Source organism: Lutjanus erythropterus, chromosome 11, assembly GCF_056507025.1.
Source record: "Lutjanus erythropterus isolate fLutEry1 chromosome 11, fLutEry1.hap2, whole genome shotgun sequence".
NCBI classification, from domain to species: Eukaryota; Metazoa; Chordata; class Actinopteri; order Lutjaniformes; family Lutjanidae; genus Lutjanus; species Lutjanus erythropterus.
This window is the reverse complement of record NC_139327.1, coordinates 12,445,478-12,467,234: the sequence shown is the minus strand read 5'-3', so window position 1 is coordinate 12,467,234 and position 21,757 is coordinate 12,445,478. Positions and strand designations below refer to the sequence as shown.

Here is a 21,757-nt window from a genome sequence, read left to right as displayed (position 1 = left end):
AGCTGCTGGAGCCTTTACGGAAGCGCTCACTTTCCCAAACGTGTTCTACTAAATTTTCTTTTAATTCTTTATATTTTTGGTGAATTTGAGAACTCCTTTGTGGCACCTTCTCTCCTCTCTGTGCCAGCTGTTAGCAGGCATGTTGGAGAGTCTATTTCTAGCAGCAGCAGGATACAAAGTTAGACAGAAAAATCGTCTTATTGTTGCTACATTAAACATCAATAACACAGGAGATCTCTGGGTCAATGATATAATTTCATTGATAACGCATCTGGCAAACTGTACTACAGGATACTGTACTATCCCTTCATTATTTCCCTTTCTTATCCCATTGATCTCCTGCATGATCTCCTCTTCCTTGGCTCCAATCCAGATAGTGTAGTGGTGAAGAGAAGTGAGCCCGGTCAGTGTCACAAGACCGACAGCATGACTACATTTTCCATAGAGGTGTGCTGTAAGGGACTACAGCCTAATCTTTTGATGCCTTCTGCAGTCATCAGTTCTGTATATCTTGTGGCATAATTGAAACAAAAAAAATGACATAGCGTTAATCTAATATTGAATTGTGCGTTATTTTGGGTCCAAAATGCCACGACAAAATTGCTATATGCGGACAATAATGTATAATAGGGCCAATAGAGATCAACATTTCTACATTTAGTAATATTTAGGAAAATTTAGCAATTTACGTCCCTCTGGGAATATAATCCTTTTAAGAACATATCCAGATGTTGCCACCTGATTTGTAGACAGTTCGTGTGAAATCAACACTCTAAATAAACATACCTGGATACCACATTAGGATTATAAAAGTAGACTGGGTCATATCTTTTTTTCACGAGTTGCAGGCCCTCATTATAATGCCGATGACGCTAGTGGAAGGTGCGTGCGGACGTAACGGAGACACAGCGGACGCAAATTGGAGAGAGGGGAGGAGAAAAGGAAAAGGCACGGGATAGAGGCTACGTCACTGAGCTGCGTCAAGCTAGCGAGAAAAGGCACGGGAACAGGAAGTCACTTAGTTCGAGCACTACACAATAAAACCGCCATTTGCGTGCTACTGGCAGTAATCATTGGGGTGCAGCCCTCATTTACAATGACATCAAGACAATTACAAGAATAAAGAAAACAATAAAAAACAACAATTACGTATATTAACAGAGAAAATGCAAAACAATTAGATAATAGGTCAATTAAAACTTCCAAATTAGGGAAGATAGTCTTATGGCTAAATTAAAATAATTAACAGGAAAAATACAGTAAAAAGCCCTTTAATTCTAAAACAATTACAAGTAGAAGTTGGGAGGTTAAAGATACATTTAAAGTGTATTGATTTAAGGATGCGCTATTATGTTAGTCGGGTACACTTAAATTTAAAATGCTCTGGGAGTTTTATTTTGAAAGTTTTCTTACCGGATATTCAGCATTCCTCCTCGCTATAGCCTTGACGCTACAACCTCGGTTGTGGCAGCCCGAAGACGAGAATTTATAACACCAGTGTACGGTATCGAACAGGCGGATAAGACAGAGTGTCGCCGGTTGTCGTTATCACCTTATTACACGGTAACGTAGTGATGCGATGTGAGACACCCTGCGAGGCTCGGACAGCGCCGTTAAACCGGTTAAACCGACTGTGGACTTCCCAGCAGCCGCAAAGACTTGACTGACTTCAGATAGAAAAAAAAAAAAAACAACAACCCTGCGATGTTTGTACATTTCCCAGTAAGTAGCTGTCTTTACCTTACACTGCAGAAACAGACGTGGGTTTGATGAAGCTATTATTAATCCTTTTTATCTCATTATTAACCTATTTGTGGAGATGTCAGTTGCTGATGTGCATGCACGACTCGCCTGGCAGAGCTAAGTTCGTGTGGCCACGTTATTGGGGGTAGGGGGCACCGAGCTGCTGAATAAATATTTAGTACATTGTGTAATAATTTGCAGTACAAGCTTAATGTCCCGATTACAAGACACTCATAAACTCACCCTGACTAAATCACGCGTTAATAAATGCTATGAGACTCTTTGTAATGCTATAATATCCCACAAAATGTCTTAATAAAGGAATGCATGGTCTCTCATTAAGTAAATTGAGAATGCAGGGACACGTCTTAATGCAATGCAGTGAATAAATGTCCTCGTGTGGCTCACAGCAGGTCGTCCTGCGTGTCCAAATAACACCCCGCACTTCTTCAACTGTACAGTGCACACTTCAGCTTTTCTTTTAACCCTCCAGAGTTCTTCTTCTTCTTCTCCTCCTTCTTCTTCTTCTTCTTTCGGTCTTAACACACTGAACTATGCAAGACACCGAGCCTGCTGCTGGACCGGGATTGAGGTCACTGATCTTAAGGCATAATCCACTATGGCAATTAACCTTTCACCAGTCCGAGATCAGTAGGCAAGGTCACCCCTGGGTGCTGTTCTCGCCGCCTCCACAGTGCGCCGCATTTAAAAGCCTCAAACTGAGTTTTATGTACAGTACAGTCAGTGTGATGCATTATCAGTGTCAAAGACCGCCCGTGTCCCCTAAGAAAACTATGATAAGAGGACAGCTTTAAAACTATTAGAAGACCATGGTGGGACTGATTTATGAGCTGTATCATTTGACTTTATAGATTTATATGGAAAAGTATTCAGAAATAACATTTAGCAAATAACTATTTGAGTTGAGGCTTCCAGTTTGTTTAAAATGTAAATTTTAATTCATTGCCTTTTATTTTGATGTCACTTTTATCAAATAAAGTTGTCATTTCTGCTCACTTCCAAATAATGTGAATCATTTTGTTTCAGCAAAATACAGCCTCATTGCTCAAGTTTGATGTTGCTTAAAAAAAACCTCTTTGCTAGAAAATTTGGCACGTAATGTTGTCAGCTTTTTTCCAATGAGTCATATTTACACTGAACGTATGTACGTGACTCAAATGTATGTTCCCTGTATTGCTTTAGTTATTAATGTTCATTAAAACTGGGCTCTTTAATTATTTACAGAGAGTTATCACCAAACTTCAGCTTATGACTTTGTATGAGTGAAAGACAAGGTGTTGGCTTTACTCTGTCTGTCCTTCAAGCTTTCCTGTGACTGTGACCTTTGGAGTGTGTCACGCTGCGTAAGGGGGAGGGTACTGTAGCAGCATGCAGAAATCTGGATAGATACAGTGGAATATGTATCATAGGAAGGAGAGGTACGATTATAAACATTACTTGCCACAGAGGAAATAAAACTATGGCCAACATATATCTGTTTGGCACTTCTATTATTGTTAACATTCTTGTAATGATCAGATGTGCACCACTAGTTTGAGGCTGAACAGTATGTGGGGTTGTGACCAGTAAAATTACAAGTGGCAGGTGGGAAGATGAAAAATGACTTTGCTGTAAATTTTGTGATTGCACTCAAAAACCTTTTCTTACTTTGCAGGTGTCCTGAGAACTGCACACTTCAACTGGAAAGCAATAGCACTTCATTGAACCACCACTGGGAGTCACAAATATATAGGCTTCAAACTCCAGCTCAGCAGACAGGTAATCTGTTTTCACATCACTTTTTATGCTGATGAAATATTACTCTACGCTTCCGCCAGGGTTATGCCTGTTATTTGTGTTCTGTCGCCAAGTGCCTCGTCTGCCTCACAGTTCATCCTTGCGTGGCTGCGATGGACCTTTTAGCTGGAAATGTTAATGTCTTCTTCACAAAATACTCATAGACAATAGGGGGGTGTGGAGGGTGAAAAAGGGAACCGTTTTGAAGGTGATGGCTTCTCCTTTCACGTTCAGAATATTACGAGTGGCTGGTTATAGCATAGTTTGTGTCATTCTGTTACAATCAAGCATCTCAGAGGGCATGTTGAAAGGGTGGGCTGTGATGGCCCTGCAGATCTAAAAAGGATAAATGAAAGACAAGTAGTGTGTGGATGGGGCAGAAGATTGCTCTCTGTTGAAAACTGCTACAAAGAACTTTCACATTTTGTTAATTCTGCAGGCCCTTGGGAACAAAAGTAGTAGTGTTGCCATCATCATAACTTGAAAAACAAAATTATCTATATAGAAAATCTCCTCCTGCTTTTTTTTTTCAACTGGCTAGAAACTCCTCACTGCAAATTAGCCTGGGAAAATGTAAACATCGGCTGTTCTGACCTGCATGCCCACCCGGTGGCTGGCATCAGGAAGAACTATAAAGAAACAGCAGATCTTTCCACTGATGTTCTTGTTTGCTTATGTAGGTCATATAGAGGCATCAGTATTAAACTTAGACATTTTTATGAGCAGTTCTAAACTCATTGTAGTAAGTTTAAGTTGTATAAATCATTGTGAGAATTTCTGAAATCCTGTATAAGGAGAAAGGAGCAACAAAGACAGGCTGAGGGGCTCAGTAATGCCATAATTTTGACATCCTGTGTTTTTGGGACACTGTATGCAGCCTGGGGGAAAATAAAAGCTTTCTGCAGCAATTTTTGTTGACCAGGATTAAAATTTGTCCCACACACGATGTAAGGCCATATAAAGCGTGTCATTTCGTAATTTTCAGTACAAAACAAATGAAGACCAATAAAAGGACCAGTGTGTAGGATTTAGTGGCATCTAATAGTGAGCTTGCAGATTGCAAACGCCTTGACTCCATGCACTCTGTAGATAAGCCCCTCCGATATAAATGCTGTTTAAATAATTTGCTCACAGTAACCAAGCAGTCTGCTTACAGTCTTTATTTTGGGTCTTTTCACAAAGGACAACATATGGAAAACAATTTTAAAACTACCAAAGGCTAATTCTATGATTTTTACTTTACTCCCATGATACTTTGCCTCATGGTAACCCATTTACTTCTGCAGACAGAAAGCAATTTTCTCTCAGGGAAAAAACGTTCTGATAAACCACTAAAAACGAGACAATGACATGTAGCAGCAAAACTACAGCAGTACAGTTCTAGTACAGTAGTTTATAAACATTACTGTGCTGTATTAAAGTGTTTTACAGTGGAGTAATCGAACTTTTAGAGTAATTAAAAAATCAATCGAAATAGCTGCATTTTCAATAAAGCAATAAAATAAATAATGAAGATATTTAACAATTCATATTTTCAACTGATTATACCCTAATGAAAACATATTTCTGGATATTAAATAAAATTTCTGCCATATTCCATTAACAAATCCCTGTTAATCTGGACCTTTAAATTAACACCACTCGCTAGTAAATGTCATTCAAACTTTGCTGTGCATCATTAGTAATCTCATTTGTGTTGTGTTGGGTCATGTGAGTGGAGACTTTTGATTTGGGACTAATACACTGATACATAGTTCATTACTGATTTTGCCAGTCAAGTTTACAAAGAGGAATGAACATGTTTCTCCATTGTCCCTCTAAGGAGTGATGCTCCTCTATCATATGAAAGCAGTTTTTTCTCTAAAAATTTCTGTGTGGTGTAAAGTTAGTATATGACTAAGCCTATGTAAAAAAAAATAAAAAATAAAGATTTAGTTACATTTAGCAGTTAAATGATAATGAAAAGTGCTTTTGTCAGAGTGTATGAACAGTTCTTCCTAATGTGGTTTAGCTCCAGTCTATCCATCCATAATTATGTACCAGCTGTTAGAGAGCCGCCTGTAGCCCGGCCCATCTCTCCACTCACAGCCGACACACACGAGCTAGCAGCAGGCACTGCTGGCGGTCTGGACACCGACTCTCTGTCAGACCTGTGCCATGATATCACGCCGTGCAGAGACTTAAGTGCTATACTAGTCACCGTTATCAGGTAAGATGCAGCCTAGTCCGGGTTAGAGTGACAAAAATAAACCTCGGCCCCAGGAGGAGAGAGCTGGTCAGTCAGGATTAACGCTAGCTACTGCTAGCTGACTTAGCTAACTGTAGCTAACCCACAGTTATCTTAATGTGTTCGCTGTGCTTGAAGCTAATGCTAACGCTACTCAAAACATGCTGGTACATTAGTTTACAGTACACACGACACGTTTCAGTGACGAGATAAACAGATAAGAAACCACAGTAGCTCACATCTCCTGCTTTTATACTCAGTTTAATCTGCTTTAATCAAACTAATACTAACCATACTGCTATTTTAGGTTGGTGTTTAATGTTGTCTTTACTCAAACCCGTGTTTCTTATTTGCTAAAATAGATGTGGAGCTGACCAGCGGTGCAGACGGTAGACGGGATACTTGTTGGTCTGCGGCTCAAAGAGCAGAACTGAATTGCATTGTAGATTATCTGGGCTCATGTACTAGTCCTGATGTTATTGGCTGATCCATTCACAGGGATTGTAAAGTCAGTGCAAGTAAGCTAAACTTTAAACAGGCTCGGTTTGCTGTGACCCCCATGCTGCTTGCCAAACAGTGCTACAATCAGGTCCACAGGGGTCAAACTCCAAATAAGTGTGGACTGCCAGCTTCTATAGTAGTAGGTTATCTGCTGTTGATCTGCACTAAATATGATAAAGGTATACTTTGTTTGCAATGAGTGATATCTGGCACAATATTAAGTTATTAACTCAGTCTCTTGAACCTAGGACGCTGGGGGAAAGTTTTTATTTACAGCCATGCCTTACCTTACCTGTATTACACATTGTGTATATTTAAAGTACTAGACTTGTAATGATTAGTTGGTTAATTGATTAGTTGACATCTTTATTATTAATTACCAATTCTTTTGATAATTGATTAATTGGTCTTTAATTTTACATAATTTTATAAAGAAAGAAATGTCCACATGATCTGATTTCAACATAAATATTTTAGTATTAATATTGTCTCATTTCTTTAGTCCTCTGTGACAACAAATTGAGTGTTTTTGGGTTGTGAGCAAAAGAAGACATTTGAGGATGAAACACTTATCAACTTATTCACAATTTTCTAACATATTAATGAACAAACAACTAATTGATTAATTGAGAAAGTGACAGACAGATTAATCGATATTGAAAACAATTGTTAGTTGTAGCCCTATAAAGCACATACACTGAGATTTTTTTTGCAAGATGACATCCAGGATGTGACACCATCGTCATCAAAGTGTCAATGCTATGACAGCCAAATCAGTTTAGACATCTGATACAGAACAGCTTTGATCACCATTAAACTACATTTGCATATTCATGCACTGACTGAAGAATAGAGACTGAAGTATTTAACAGATAAGTTAGAAGATGTTTTCTTGTTAGTGTAATTATTATTTGTAATCCAACAAATGTACTCTGATGTGAAGTATATCTGCATTTAAAGTTGTCAGTAGTAGTTTGTTTATAAATGCCTATAAATAAGTAATATGTAATGTGTATGAATTGTCCTGCAGGTTGGCATCGACATACATGAGCACTTGTGGGTTAAATACCATGAAATATATTTTTGTAGTCAGGGTGCTAGTTAATGTTTCTGGAGACTGCATGTCAGTGCCTACTTTCAGTTATCTGTAGTGAACATTGCAAATACAGTATAGTTAATTAATTATCACTCAATTAATAAGGCCAATGACCTGTTCCAGTGTGTACAGAACATACAACTTCATGCAGTGTTGTCATTGTGGGCAGGGTGAGGGATTGGAGCATTGAAATGAACATAAGCACTGCATTTTAAATATTGCGACACTTAGTAAACATACAGGCTGCAACTGGATTATCAGCCCGGCTGATAAACGAGGATAAAATGGTAATTGCAGTGGACGCATTGCCAGTTTGTGCACATCAGAAAATCACAAGTCACTTTCAGGTCTTAACTGGATTTAGGCTATTTTGGCTGCAGAGATCTCATCTCATCATCCTCCTCACACAGTGATCTATTAAGTTAGATCGTTCAAGTAAGGCTCTGCAGAGACAGACGTAGCACACACTACAGTTCATGCCCCTGCCCTGTTGATCCCCGGTTCCCTTTTCACCCATTTTTCTGATTCCTGAATGACTGTTGAAGTTAATTTCGCAACGGTTGAATCTACATTTCTGTCATAATTTGCTAACAAGTGTCGTGTCAGACAGTATGAAGAAGCGTGAACAATTCGTCTTTGTGTGGTTATACAGTATACTGACTGCTGGGTCTATTTATACCAGCATAATTACAGTAGTAGTACACTCACAGTGCACGATTCTAAATGGATTATTATCATGTTTTAGGCAGGGCACTAGGGTTGTTCCAATACTAATACCAGTATTGGAAATGCAGCTGATACAGCCTTAAATACTCGCTTGGGTAACCGCCAGAATGTGAGTCTATGCTCTAATTTAGTGTCACTTAATTTAGCCTATTAGCCCCGAAATGGGACCCTATCTTCTCAACAGCATCCCACATCAAGGAGTGGGCAATTTCTACCTAATTAGCAAATGATGATGCCCACATTGAAATATGGCGATGGACGATGATATAGTTGTTGGAAACACACTTGCAGCAGCCTGCAGAAAAGAAACACCGCTGCCACCAATGTAACTGAGTGTCCTAGGTTCACCTCACTAGGCAGGTTTAATAAGAAAATCATAAACAGACATTGAGAATGTATTATAATTAACAGCAGCAACTGTTTTCTAAAATTTGTCCCTCCCACATGTCAAAAACGAACTTTGCCCACATCTCTGACAAACATACTACCTTAAATACTGAAGGTAGGGCTGAAAAAACTGACACTGCGATTTTTTTTTAACCCTGCGATACATATTGCGATATGGAAAAAAATACAGGCATTTTCACCAGATGACATAAATAGCACTTTATGTTATGCTGCATTGCTGCCATCTTGTGGACAATTAACCTGCACTGATCTTGCGACTCACTCCATATGCAGGGGCGTGGTCTGCTTTGGCAAACTGATTAAGAACGATTGTGATTGGTGGATCGCTGCACGCAGTGTGTGTCAGGAACCCTTGAACTTAGATGAGAACACGTTTAGTTCATTTACCTTCTACATCGCAGGACCTGCAATGTGACTATTGCGCACACGTACATTGCGATGACGATGCTCAAACAATATATTGTGCAGCTCTAACTGAGGGCTTTTAAATCATGATGTTAGGATGGTAGAAAGCTCAGAGGGAGGTGGGTGACTGTCAGCCATCACGATTGGGATGATCATCTATCGGTCCAACCCGTAATCCTGCACAACAAATTTCTTTAACCTGAACCATACAACACTGGTATAGGACCAGTATTTGCCAATATGCAAAGTTCAGGTATCATATCAGTATGGTATTTGAACCTGAGTAGTGGTCACCTCGCTCAGACAAATATTTACTGATGCAAAAACCCTCCTGAGTTCAGCACAGATGTCCATTTGATATTACTACATCGTGTCAAAAAGATCAGATTGCTTTTAGGCTAATTATCTTATTTACAATGAATGCAATGTATGATTGACATTGACAGCCTTCACATTTGGCATTAAAAGTAAGTTACTGGAAGGTCATGACTGCACAGTCACTTACGAAATTAAATCTCTTCTCTTAATTGTCATAACTTTTTTTTGTCATGCGGAGTTGTATTTCTCCCACAGTATATGTTTGGGCAGCATTTTGAATCAATTCAATTTAATCATGAAGTCTGTAAAATACTGTCTAGCAGTTTGATTTTTACATTTGTGGCAAGCTTGACCTTGGACAATCAGCTGAAACTGAGGAATCTATTGGAAGAGAGTGAATGTGTGCGGTGTTAAGAAGTATTTTCATGATTTTGGAGAGTATTTGTCAGTTGGTTTCACTCTTATTGAGATGGAGATGGAAACTCTTCTGGTTTACTAATTGAGTTACTGATAAACGGCAGTAATTCTGCCCCCTGCACTGCTGAAATTGTGCTACAGATGTTTATTATTGGCTACAATATATATTAACTATAATTTTACACTCATTAACCTTCTGTGTGCCTCTAATTAGATTCAGAAACACATTTCATCACAAGCTGGAAATATTTACCATGCTTGTTCCTGTAATGAAATTGGGAACTACAGACAGCCTTTGGCAGGCAGGTTGCTGCAGTACTCTTACTGCCATACTTGAACATAAGTTATGTGTCTGAATAGAGAAGAGCGGTCACTGTTCATGAGCATAGCGACCTTCATCCAGTCACCTTGGCTATTTTAATGTCTAGAAATGTCACACACAAAGGCTTCCCACTGTGGGGAGGATTCAACGGCTGTATAGTTTTATTTTAGGCATAGAAAGGTTCTGGTTTGGTGAATCTGAGGTGTTTTTGATGGCTTAAAGAGCCTTAAGGAGAGAGAAAAATAGCAGGATACAGGAACTAAGTGCTGCTAAAGAACGAAAGAGAACAAGCAGGTCTTTTGTGGTGTTAGCTTGCTGATAATGCAAAATTCACGCTTCCAAAAAAGAAAATTGACCATGAAATTCATGTTAAGTACCACTTGGTTATTAGTCACATTGGGAAGTTTGTGGGTCTAAATGCACAAGTACATTTAATTTCTTCTGGACTAAGTCAATAATTTACATTTTTGCCTGCAACCATTTTGTTTTTTGGATGCCTGTTTCCTCCCATTTCCTGTGTTCACACTCAAGCCATCCCACATAGATTATCTAAAGGCTTAGGTCTAATGCTTAGTGTAAAGGCTTGGAGACTGCGTTGTAGGTACTGGTACGGTCCTGTAGCCTATTATTGGACATTAATGGCACTTACAAGAAGATGGCAGTGATTGTGAAAATAAAAATCTGTGCTGCCTGTTCAAGATGCTCATAATCTGACCTGTACCCCATATGAGCCACAGCTCAATTTTTATCTTTTCTTTCTTTTTTTTCTTTTTTTTTACCTTGGCATGAAGGTAGTTTAAAACTCTGCTTCCCAACCTCGGGGTAGGGGTCTCCAAAGCTTCAGGGAGGGTTGCAAGGCCTTCTTGATTTTAAGGGATGTAGGAAAACTTAAAAAAAATATTCAGTAGGCCGATATCTCAGCTTTTCATCAATTTCTGTGAAGAAAACTAAATGAAATTATTTAAAATTTATATTATTACTTTTATTACTCACAGAGGATAAGAGGGTAGGGTAAAGACTTCACTCTTTGCTCAACATCCTTGTCCTGGATGAAAAAATTATATAGATATAATAACCAAAGAGCTAGAAGAATAGCCTATTAATTATGTATGGTTGTTAAAATGAGAGAGAACTGTGTAAAAAGTAGTAGCAGTTTTCAAAAGCAAGAAAAAAAAAAAATCCAAATAGCTTTACACTAACATCCTACAGTTATTGTGTTCTTTATTTGGGTTGATTGTACAGTTTGTCAGTTATTCTGTACTGTAATTGTTGTGCATTGAATATAATATGTAATATCCATAAAATATGTAATAAGTCAGGAGTTGTCATTTTACTATAGAAAAGGTGTCCCTTAAAGAAAAGGTTTGTGAACCACTGGTTTAAAAGACAAAGACGTGAGATGAATGGTTGTACGCCTTTACTTAGTTTGACCTTTCTTCCCTCCAGACATCATGTCTTCCAGGGAGCGTCGGTCAGACGTCTACATAAAGGCAGAACCGAGTAGTCCAGAGGGAGGTGGGGGAGGTCGGACCAGCCCCGGCGGAGCCTCCTCAGACTCTTCTCAAAGTGGAGGTGGAGGAACCAGAGGAGACGGCGCAAAACGGTACTCGCCACCGCTCTACACGCCAGCTCTACGCTGCCACTTCAAAGACGAGGGTGGCGAAGGGGCCGAGGAGGGCTCCACTGGAAACGGAGCGGGGCGATGCAAGTACGCCCTGAGCACACTGCCCAAGAGGCTGTGTTTAGTATGTGGAGATGTGGCCTCGGGTTACCATTATGGTGTGGCATCATGTGAGGCCTGCAAAGCGTTCTTCAAGAGAACCATCCAAGGTTTGTGTTATGGTGAAGTTTAAGTGTTTGTATAGCAGAACAACAGTTAATGTTTTCCTCTGACATGTTTAGAATTCTTAAATCATGTTAAAGCCTCTTGACATTTCACATGAAATAGTAACAGTGCATATGTGACATCAAAGTTTAGTGTGACCATTTGTCACGATTGTGTAAAGTGGGAGATGACATTTTGATTGATACCAGCACAGAAACTAAGCAGTGCACCACTGTGGACAGGGCAGCAACAAAATGTATTTTATCTATCTAAAAAAAAAAAAATATCAGTTTAAGAATGTGCTATTTTTAGAACAATTTCACTGCTTTACCTTGGCATCAGACAACCTTTTTCAACTGAAGCCACCATCTGTGGTCTCTTCAAAGCGACTCCTTTGACAAAAACAGTCATTTTACCTCGCAGATCACAGGTCTGCTGCTGCTTTGATCAGTTAGTTTGTTTGTGTTATTGTGTGACATTAGTTCAGATACAAACTAACATTACTTTCTGCAAATGAAGGCAGCAGCAGACCAGCAACTCGATTGTTGCTGAGGTAAAATGATTGTTTTTGTTAAAGGAGTTTGGTATGACTGCCTCAGTTACCATTGTTGAGTCAGCTCAGACTCAAACAGGCATATTAAGCGGAACCAACTGCGTAATTTTCAAAATAAATGTCCAAGCATGAGCATGTACAAATTACATGGAATATTAGGAAACTGTACAAGTGTGATAATATGTTGAGTTTGGATTAAAACTAATTTCTAACACTTTTTAGACTCTTATTCTTATGTGCTCAAGACCCTAAATTACATAGTTAGAAGGCTGTTGTGGATTTGGGTTTCCAGTGGCTTTGACGTGGAGCCTTTTGTATGACACTGACTGCTATTAACCACCACCTTTTGAGAAACAAATGAGCAAATATTTTAGAAAATTATCTGCTGTGTTGTTTTTCTATAAAGAGATTCACACTGTCACTGTTCTAGTATTTAACTAAAAGCTTTCATTTAACTTTTAAACATAAGAACAGAGTCAGTTAAACTAGGTTAAAAAAACAAAACAAAAAACAAACAAACAAACAGTAAAGTAAAAAAAAAATATCTTTGGACCAGAGGAGTCACTAAGGACCCATATTATATATTAATGGTGTTATTCCTTAACTTGCTTCGGTACAGTGCCACTAAAACCATCCCATCTGGTCTGTTAAACAAAAACCATGAACACATGGCAATTATTACATGCATGTTTTTTTGATTTCCACCCTGAGTAGATTGTGTATTTGAAAGATCAGAAAAGATGTTTTCATTCATATTTGTATTTCTTTAATCATCTTCTGCACATTAAAAGTTTCTGTACCTCCATAAAGGTAATATTGAATACAGCTGTCCAGCATCGAATGAGTGTGAGATCACCAAGAGGCGCAGAAAGGCTTGTCAGGCATGCCGCTTCACCAAGTGCCTCAAAGTAGGCATGCTGAAAGAGGGTGAGTGCTCACCATGTGCAAAAGCTTTCTGACTTTTTTTAAATTTATATTATGTGTGAGGATCTTTGTGCTGATATTTTAAGTATGGTGTATGTTTATTTTGTTATCCCAGCATAAAACTTAAAAGTTATTTCATTTTTCACAATGTAGGAGTTCGTCTTGATAGAGTCAGAGGTGGACGGCAGAAGTACAAAAGACGCCCAGAAGTAGAGAATGCTACATACCAGAGTGCCCCTCTACCGCTGACAAAGGAGAGTGAAAAAGGTGGGATTTATATTCTTGTCTTGTCAGTTTTTTACTCCACAACAAGCCACATGGTGCAATACTATGAAGAAAATCAATTTGTGCAAATGAGATGAAAAGCAGCCCAATAACACAGCTAATTTTTTTGTTTAATTATCACATGGCAGCTATCAGCCAGAGATAAAAGACTGTGGGTGCCACATTTCACTGTTTCAAACTGTAAGGGTGCAATAAGTCCACACAAACTGTGGGTTTTCATAAATGCCTGGGATTAGATTGTGCTTTTTTTGCAGCAAAAGGCGTCTTTCTGTTGGTAGGAAACACATTATCAGCTGTTGACTGATTGTGTGCTACCACTCTGCATGTAACTACCAAAGGCAGCTGTGTTCAGGCAATTAAAAACAGTAATCATAGACAAGCAATCTAAGCTTGGAGACAAAAGTTCAGTTTGAAGGTCCCCATGTGTTTTTCTCATTTTGAGGTACAGACAGAGCGTTCATCAGCTCAGAAACTTGAAACCTTAAACATCAGTGGCTCCAAGTGTTCCTCCAAAAAATGCAGGATGTCCAGAGTACACAAGCAACTCACAAAATGCTTCAAACCCATTGGGTTGATGAGAAAATAGCACCCTCTGCTGCTAAAACATGGTTCAGTGTGATTCCTTACTCTTTAAGTCGATACGAGAGTGAAAAAGAGGGTAATACTGGCACACTTGGACATTTACATTCTTGCATACCTATACCTGGCATGAATTTCCATTTCCATGTACTATTTATGTGATTTATTTATTGTTGATGTTGTCATTTTGTAGCCTGTCGTTATGGTAACCCTTGTATATTATTATGCATAACAAATTTCCTCCATGGGACAATAAAGATAACCTTGAAGCTACAGAGCAGCAGTGTTTAAAGCTCACTTTAATGTATTAGTTTAGGTAATGACAATGAGTTAACGTTTTGGGTATCAGTGTGTATATGAATGTACGTATCTTTTTTTTTATTTGTGCATCATATTAATCTATTTTGTTTGTGACGTAGGTTCCTCCAACATCATTGTGTCCCACCTTCTAGTGGCAGAGCCAGAAAAGTTATTTGCTATGCCTGACCCTCTGCAGCCCGACACAGCCCAGCGCACGCTCACCACCCTCTGTGACCTTGCTGACCGTGAGCTGGTCGTTATCATTGGCTGGGCCAAACACATTCCTGGTAAGGGATGAAGAGAGGATAAAATAGGGCAGGAGAGCTGGTGGTAGCAGTGGAAGAGATGTAATAATCCAATTTCACTGAGCAGAAAGAAACTTGCTGCGTCACTCAGGCCGTGACTTGTGCATTTATTTTTTTTACAGAAATAGAATACTGACTATTATAAAAGGCCTGTGATTCTGATGGCTGAACAGCCTAATTGAAAAGTACAATAAAATGTCTGGAACAAAATATCTGGTCCAAACAAATTTAATTTATTGGTGTGCTGAATTTCTGCTGACTAAATTCATCTGAACTGATGCCGTGCTAAACTGTATTACAAGCTAGAGTTAAGTCACCAGCTGCCTACAGTATGTAGCCCATTATTTGGCTACTGTACAGACATGGGACCTATTGCCAGTTTAAATTCCAGTCTTTCTCTCTCTCTCTCTCTCTCTCTCACTCTCGCACACACATACACACACACTCTCTCTCTCTCTGTGTTTCTTCCCTTGCAGGCTTCTTGTCACTGTCCCTAGCAGACCAGATGTCTGTGCTGCAGTCCGTGTGGCTGGAAGTGCTGGTGCTGGGTGTAGCGTACCGCTCGCTCAGTTGCGAGGACGAGGTGGTGTTCGCGGAGGATTTTGTCCTTGATGAGGAAATGTCACGTGTTGCTGGACTGACAGAGCTAAATGCAGCAATTAGTCAACTTGCTCGCCGTTTCCGTTCGCTAAACGTGGACCGGGAGGAGTTTGTAATGCTAAAAGCCATCGCACTCACTAACTCAGGTATTTATACTTGTGTAATTAAACATTTCTGCACACATATAGATACAAGATACAGACACAGAAAACATTAAGATGCATTAGATATTATAGAACAGTTAAAAGTGGTATTCTCTGGAAAGTTTTCATATCTCTTGCCATGATTAGACCAAACTGGAACTGCCTAAAAGTGTTCGCTAGTGGTGTTATTGAACACATCAGTTTCCAGCTTTCACGGTGGAGACACCCCATCTCCCCCAAGTTAATTAAGAGTGTCTCCGCTAATGTCACAGGAAATTATGTCATTTTTATGAAATATAATATTAGGCTTATTACCACTTCCCCTGACAAATGTCTTGGGGAAACCCTGCACATAACTAAGTGGAATATTCATACTGTATATCCAGGGTATCCCTGGGTTCTCCAAATTAAATTTAAAACTTAAAGTTCTCTTTATTACCACCTAGAATAAAATTTACTGCCAACTTTAGGGCCAGTCTGTCAAAGTATGAAGGATATAATGGAAAAATAATAATTTAACCAAGTACTTGATTTTAATAAGATATTTTATTTAAATATTTTTTTAATACTCTCATTTATATTTAATACACAAGAGCTTTGTGGGATGGGTGTGTGTACTCGTATAACAAAAAATTTTAAAAGATGCATATTTTGTCGTAGTATATTTGAACAGAAGCTAATCAAGGGCTCCACGGTGCCATTCTAGGCGCTGCTGTTGGTGAAGAGCTTTGCCATGTACAGAACTGTTCTATGGCACTTGAAGCACATTGTGCACTCTTTCTATAGAAGTCCAAAGCCATAAGTCAACATTGGTTCTGGATTCTGCTGTTAAAATGACACATGCCCATTCTGAAGCAAAATAGCCTTATTTTGAGAATATTCAATTCAGTGCTTCTTTAATCTTATGAAGACCCTACAAGTACCCTAATGACAAAAACTACACTCAGCATTCAGTTTATTAGGGACATTATTAGGTTGTTTATTTGCTAAACCAAATGCAGTCTATTATTGCAGTAATCCTTCAATAAATTCTACTTTGATGAATTCTGGAGGCTGCAGTTTGTGGTGCTGCTGAAATATTCTGTGTTACACTGAGAGGGGTCTCTCATATATATTGAGAAATTATTGTTATTAATGTAATCTCGTCATAACTCAATGCAATTCAAGAGCAACACAAACCCCATCCTTCAAAATGATGATAATGTTGTAAATAAGTCTTACAAGTTTACCAGTCATATCCTTTCTGTAGACCTGAGCTGCACCATAAAGATAGCTGATTGTTGAGTCTCATTCTCAGGACGTCAAATTGTGACGTTTTGGGCTGGTAAAGCGTCCTGAGCAGAGCAAAAACAATGAGAAATACAGGCAGAGGGCAGAGTATCTGCAAATACAATCACCAGTGCAGGAAAATGGGAAAATAGGAAAATGTTTGATTAAAGATTTATTTCTGTGGCAAAAGCCAAGGAAATTTAAACACCCTACTGTGTGTCTTAACATGTGCTCCCTGCTGTTCTGTCAGACTCTGTTTACATCGAGGACATGGAGGCTGTGCAGAAGCTGCGGGACCTCCTCCACCAAGCCCTGCTGGAGCTGGAATGTCAGCGGCGCCCAGACGACCCCCAGCGGGCAGGGCGCCTCCTTTTAACATTGCCTCTCCTCCGACAGACTGCCGGCCGTGCTCTCACCACCTTCTACAGCATCAAGACCCGCGGTGGCGTACCCATGCACAAACTATTCTTGGAGATGCTGGAAGCCATGATGGACTCTCCTTAAAGCGGAAAGCAGCAGACGTGAAGTGGACGCAGAGAAAGACCCAACAGAGACCTAGTCTTCAAGAGTGGATGAGTGCTTTGTGAGACATGAAAGATTTTAATAGAGAATTAATAATGAGGAAAATGGTCCTTTTTCCCATGAACAGAGGAAAAGAATATGAGAAAAGAAAAAACTTATATGGGTGAAATGGTTATTTACAGTAAGATGTAACTGCCAAACTTCAGTAAATGGCTCAGAGTGAAAACATTTAACATAATTGCCAGAAAACTTCTCAGTTTCAACTATTTTCATGGCGTTTTCCATCACAGCATTGATCTGCAGTTGCATAACCACTGAAGAACATTTAGGTACCCACAAACAGACTGCAATCATGTGGCTTTTGAACTTTTTTTAGAAATAATGCAACATCTGCTCATGAAAGCCATAATAACATATCGGGCAAAAGGCTTAAGCGGTCCAGTATAGGGTCTGATTGACATGCACATGAAGTGCTTGTATTTACTATAGTTTAGTGTGCCGTTGTAGGCAAATTAATAGGAATTACTTGCAATATGTTAAAAGCAATATAATGACTTGATTATTGTCTGTCACATTTAAAATGTGGATAAAATGGTGAGACATCTAGCTGTGCGTGTATGTCAGTAGTGCTCTGCTCTCAGGACCCCAAAGTGTTGATTCTTTTAAAAATCTAGCTTCAAGTAGAGACTGATTTGAGTAGATTTAAAAGTCTGGTAAGAGAAAGCCACCAGCACTTACGGGGGTCAAACACTGGAGTTGGGAACCACTGATGTACATAATAGCTGCAGGATTCTTTTTAATAGGTTGTGCAATGGATTTGTAGTCCAGGAGACGTGCATATGAAGATTGTGTGCTCATGATATGCTCCACTTGGAGGGTACTCTATTCAGTGTTGTATGTAAATCCTATCGGCACACAAAAAACTGGCTTCCGTACAAGCAAGCGTGTGCGTCCGTGTGCAGTCTGAAACCAATGAGCTACACTGCGATCAGGGAAGAACACGACTCTTTGACATTAAAGCCAGTGTGGCAACGGCAGTGGTTAGAAAAGAAATGCATATGCCTCATCTGCTTTTTTTTATACTCTCCTCCTCCACTAGATCTAACCACTATTTTTGACTTCAGAAATAATAGTCTGACCTGTTTGATTTGTGGGCTGTAATGTCTAACACTAACCCATGTGACTGATAGGTATACGATGAGATTTTGCTGCATTTTCTGCGGCAGCGAGGAGCGGTGCATAAAAGATCTCAATGTGAGATCCCTCCTTTGTGTATGTGCATCTGTTGAACTTAAAGTGGCCGTAATGGGCTCAGGACAAGAAACGCATATGCAACATCTTCCTTTTTGATGTTGAAACCTTGAGTGACAACATCCTGAAGGTCTGACTCATTGTTCAGCAGGTTTGTATACTTATGATAGAAATGATCATTGTACGAAGCTTCACATGCAATGCATATCTGATGTCAAAATCAGATCAGTAAATATAATATTTAGTGGCCAAATGGCCATTAATCTCTTAGCCATGTACAGTTCCATTTAAATAAACAGAAACATGCAATTTATAGAGAATAAAGCCAGCAAATGTGATAAAATTCCCCATTACAATTATATTTGTGCAGCTTACAGTGTTCTGAGATTTGTAAAGACTTGAAACTTGCTTTTTTCATACATTTTCCTTTCTAGGATTTAAGGGTATTTTATTTACATTGTAACACTGTTGTGGGTTTGGTATTGAAATGAAGCTTTCCATTCAGGATATTATGAATACTAATTGTTTTTTTTTTTAATGTACGCAGTGGTGTGTTTTCTGCAGCTGATTGTGATTTTAGGGATCAATTCTACATGGCTCTATAGATTTAGCAGCATGGTGAGGCTACAGAGGGCTACCTCAGGAGGCACAGTAAGCCAGACGGCCAAATAACTGTGGAGACAAATGTAATCGTTGATCTTATGATTTGTCAGTTTGGATATTGGGTTTATTGAATGTCTTGCAGTTGCGCAAACACCTGAGATCATTTTTCTTTTTTGCTTTCATCACTTTAAGGTGTATATGGCTCATTTATCATGCTTTATAAGATGCCCCATGGTACAAGGTGTCACACTGGGCAGCAAGCCTACAGTTGGTATGATTCACAGGAATAACTGGAGGTCATTCACAGCAGTTCAGTTTGAAAATGGTTCAACTTGTAACACAGGTACAAGCTACTGTAGAGCAGGTACTGATGTCTTTGACTCTCTGATTCACCTGTTTGGTGATTCTTAGGTTACAGCTTACATATTCCTGTTACCTTAAAAAAAAGGTGTTTTGGTCTCTGATTTGTTTACTAACCTAACCTAGTAATCTGAATTCTGAAGCAAACAAATAAAAATATAGATGCCTGGGTCAAATTAGAGCTGTTAAAGTATCTTCAAACACAAAGGTAGATTTTTTTCATTAGCATACAAAAACATGTTTTAGGTACGGTGGGTTAGGGTGAAGGCAAGGTCATTTTCAGTGTCAATGTTAAAATTAATACAGTCATTTGTAGTTTTATTAAATATGTGCGCATTAATATAAATGAGCAATACAATAAATTACCAAACCTCACACATTTCCTTGTATAGCCACAGTGTACATTTAACATTGCCAGTTATAATGAAGAATAGCAACTAAACGTTATATTATTTAGAAGTTCAAATCAATGTTTGTATTTTGAAAGACTATTTAAATGATTAAATTCTATTTTTTACTCAATTTACCGTTGTTTGTTGACACTGCTTTATTTTTGTGTGTGATATTGGCTGTGAATTTCTCTGTGTGTAGGCTATTTTTTTTTTGTTTTGTTTCATTTAGATAAAAACAGTTTGATGTCCTTGTCTAAACATGTCCACATTAAGAATCACTGTGAAAAAAGTGAGATCTTCCACTGCCTGACGCAACAGGGAGTGGATTATTGTAGGTGCTTTGTGTTGTGTAATAAATGGACACACCACCACCACATATCATTGGTCTCATCTCTCCCTGTGTACGTATATTTACAGTATGTCTGTGTATTTGTGTGTGTGTGTGTCTACATTAGATGGGGGTATTGTTTTTTTTTTTGTTTGTTTGTTTTGACCATGAAGTGCACATGTCACATTTGGACACATTCTTAAAAGGAAAATTTGGCACTTTTTATGTGGATGCCCAGACAGTATTGATGGTAAATGTAGTCAAAGCAAAAAAAATCCAATATAGCATGCATTTAGGAATTTATTGCTTCAACTGTCTACATTTACCATCAGCACTGTCTGGGCATTCATAAGAAAAGTGCCAAATTTTCCCTTAAACTGATGATTGGGGACAGTCCCTCAAAGACTGTGCTAAACACTTAATGCCAGATGAACTTCTCATGCAGTGGTCTGAGCATAAAAAAATAATCCTTAAGAATATATTGTAGTAGTTGATTGTATATAGACCATACTACTATTACAAACAGTCTACCTCCATGTGTTTGTGTATTAATTGCAGCTCAGCTTAATTTCTGGTGTCAGTTTTGTTAAACAACACTAAAAGCTTTTTCCTCTCTGGCTACATTATCCTGTCAGGTCTGTGTAGGACTGCCTACAGTATAAATGTGCTTCAGCTAAGGTATTAAATAATCTAAAGGTTTGTATCTAGCACTAACTTGACAACCTAAAAATCTGGCAATATACACTCAACAAAAATACAAACGCAACACTTGATTTCGCTTAGAGTTTCACGAGTTGGAGTAAAAGATTTTAAGACTTCTGTGTACACAAAATGTTCATTTCTCTCAAATTTTGAACACAGATTTGTTAAAATATGTGTTGCTGAGCACTTCTTTGCCACCTAACAGGTGTGGCATATACAGATTCTGATTAAACAGGTGTCCCTGTTTATAAATTAAAAAAAATACTAAAAGGTCACTCTAACACGTTCATTTTTAGCACAGAAAAAATGTTCCCAAGGTAAGTCATAATTATGAGATAAAAAAGTCAAAATTATCAGATAAAAAGTTACTTTAACAACAGTTACAGTAGCAGCTCTTCGGTATTAGATCTCCTATTCAATTTGACACAGAGGTGGATTGTGAGAACGGTGTTTGTTTGCTTGCTTGCTTTGCATTTTTCTGAGAACCAGCCTGAGACAGACAGTCACCTTTGGTCCAAGAACTGGAAACCAGCACATTGAACAATGGTGGCTGATCCTGCGAAGTGAGTGTGTTCAGTTTTGGACAGATCTATTTGACAAACTGAGAGGAGATGGCTACTACTCAAACAAGGTCTTGGACAAGTCCTTGATTCCGTTTTGCTTCCTTCATACAAGACTGCCCATTAATATTTTAGGAGCCACAATGTGTGGACCATGTGTAAAAAAAAAATAAGTAATTGTCTATGTTCTGTGGATAGAATGAGTAAAACATAAATTGTTTCTGGCTGGAAAAAAAAGTCCTAAATTCAACTTTTAAAATTAAAGTAATTTTTAAAAAACTTGGATATTTGCTTAA

General features: G+C 38.6%; 1 protein-coding gene across 2 annotated transcripts; it reads left to right on the top strand.

Annotated features, from left to right (window-relative positions):
- The first annotated feature begins 1,456 nt into the window (after positions 1-1,456).
- Positions 1,457-20,247, top strand: esrra (estrogen-related receptor alpha). 2 transcript variants are annotated; one of them, XM_084730832.1, is made up of 8 exons: positions 1,457-1,722; positions 3,419-3,522; positions 11,407-11,790; positions 13,149-13,265; positions 13,416-13,529; positions 14,546-14,713; positions 15,208-15,477; positions 16,994-20,247. In XM_084730832.1, exons 3-8 carry the CDS (start codon positions 11,412-11,414, stop codon positions 17,245-17,247), a joined length of 1,302 nt encoding a protein of 433 aa, XP_084586958.1. In that variant the 5' UTR covers positions 1,457-1,722; positions 3,419-3,522; positions 11,407-11,411; the 3' UTR covers positions 17,248-20,247. The 2 variants fall into 2 exon arrangements, with proteins under 2 accessions (XP_084586958.1, XP_084586959.1); XM_084730833.1 differs by lacking the exons at positions 1,457-1,722; positions 3,419-3,522 and adding an exon at positions 5,600-5,749.
- Positions 20,248-21,757: the final 1,510 nt, after the last annotated feature.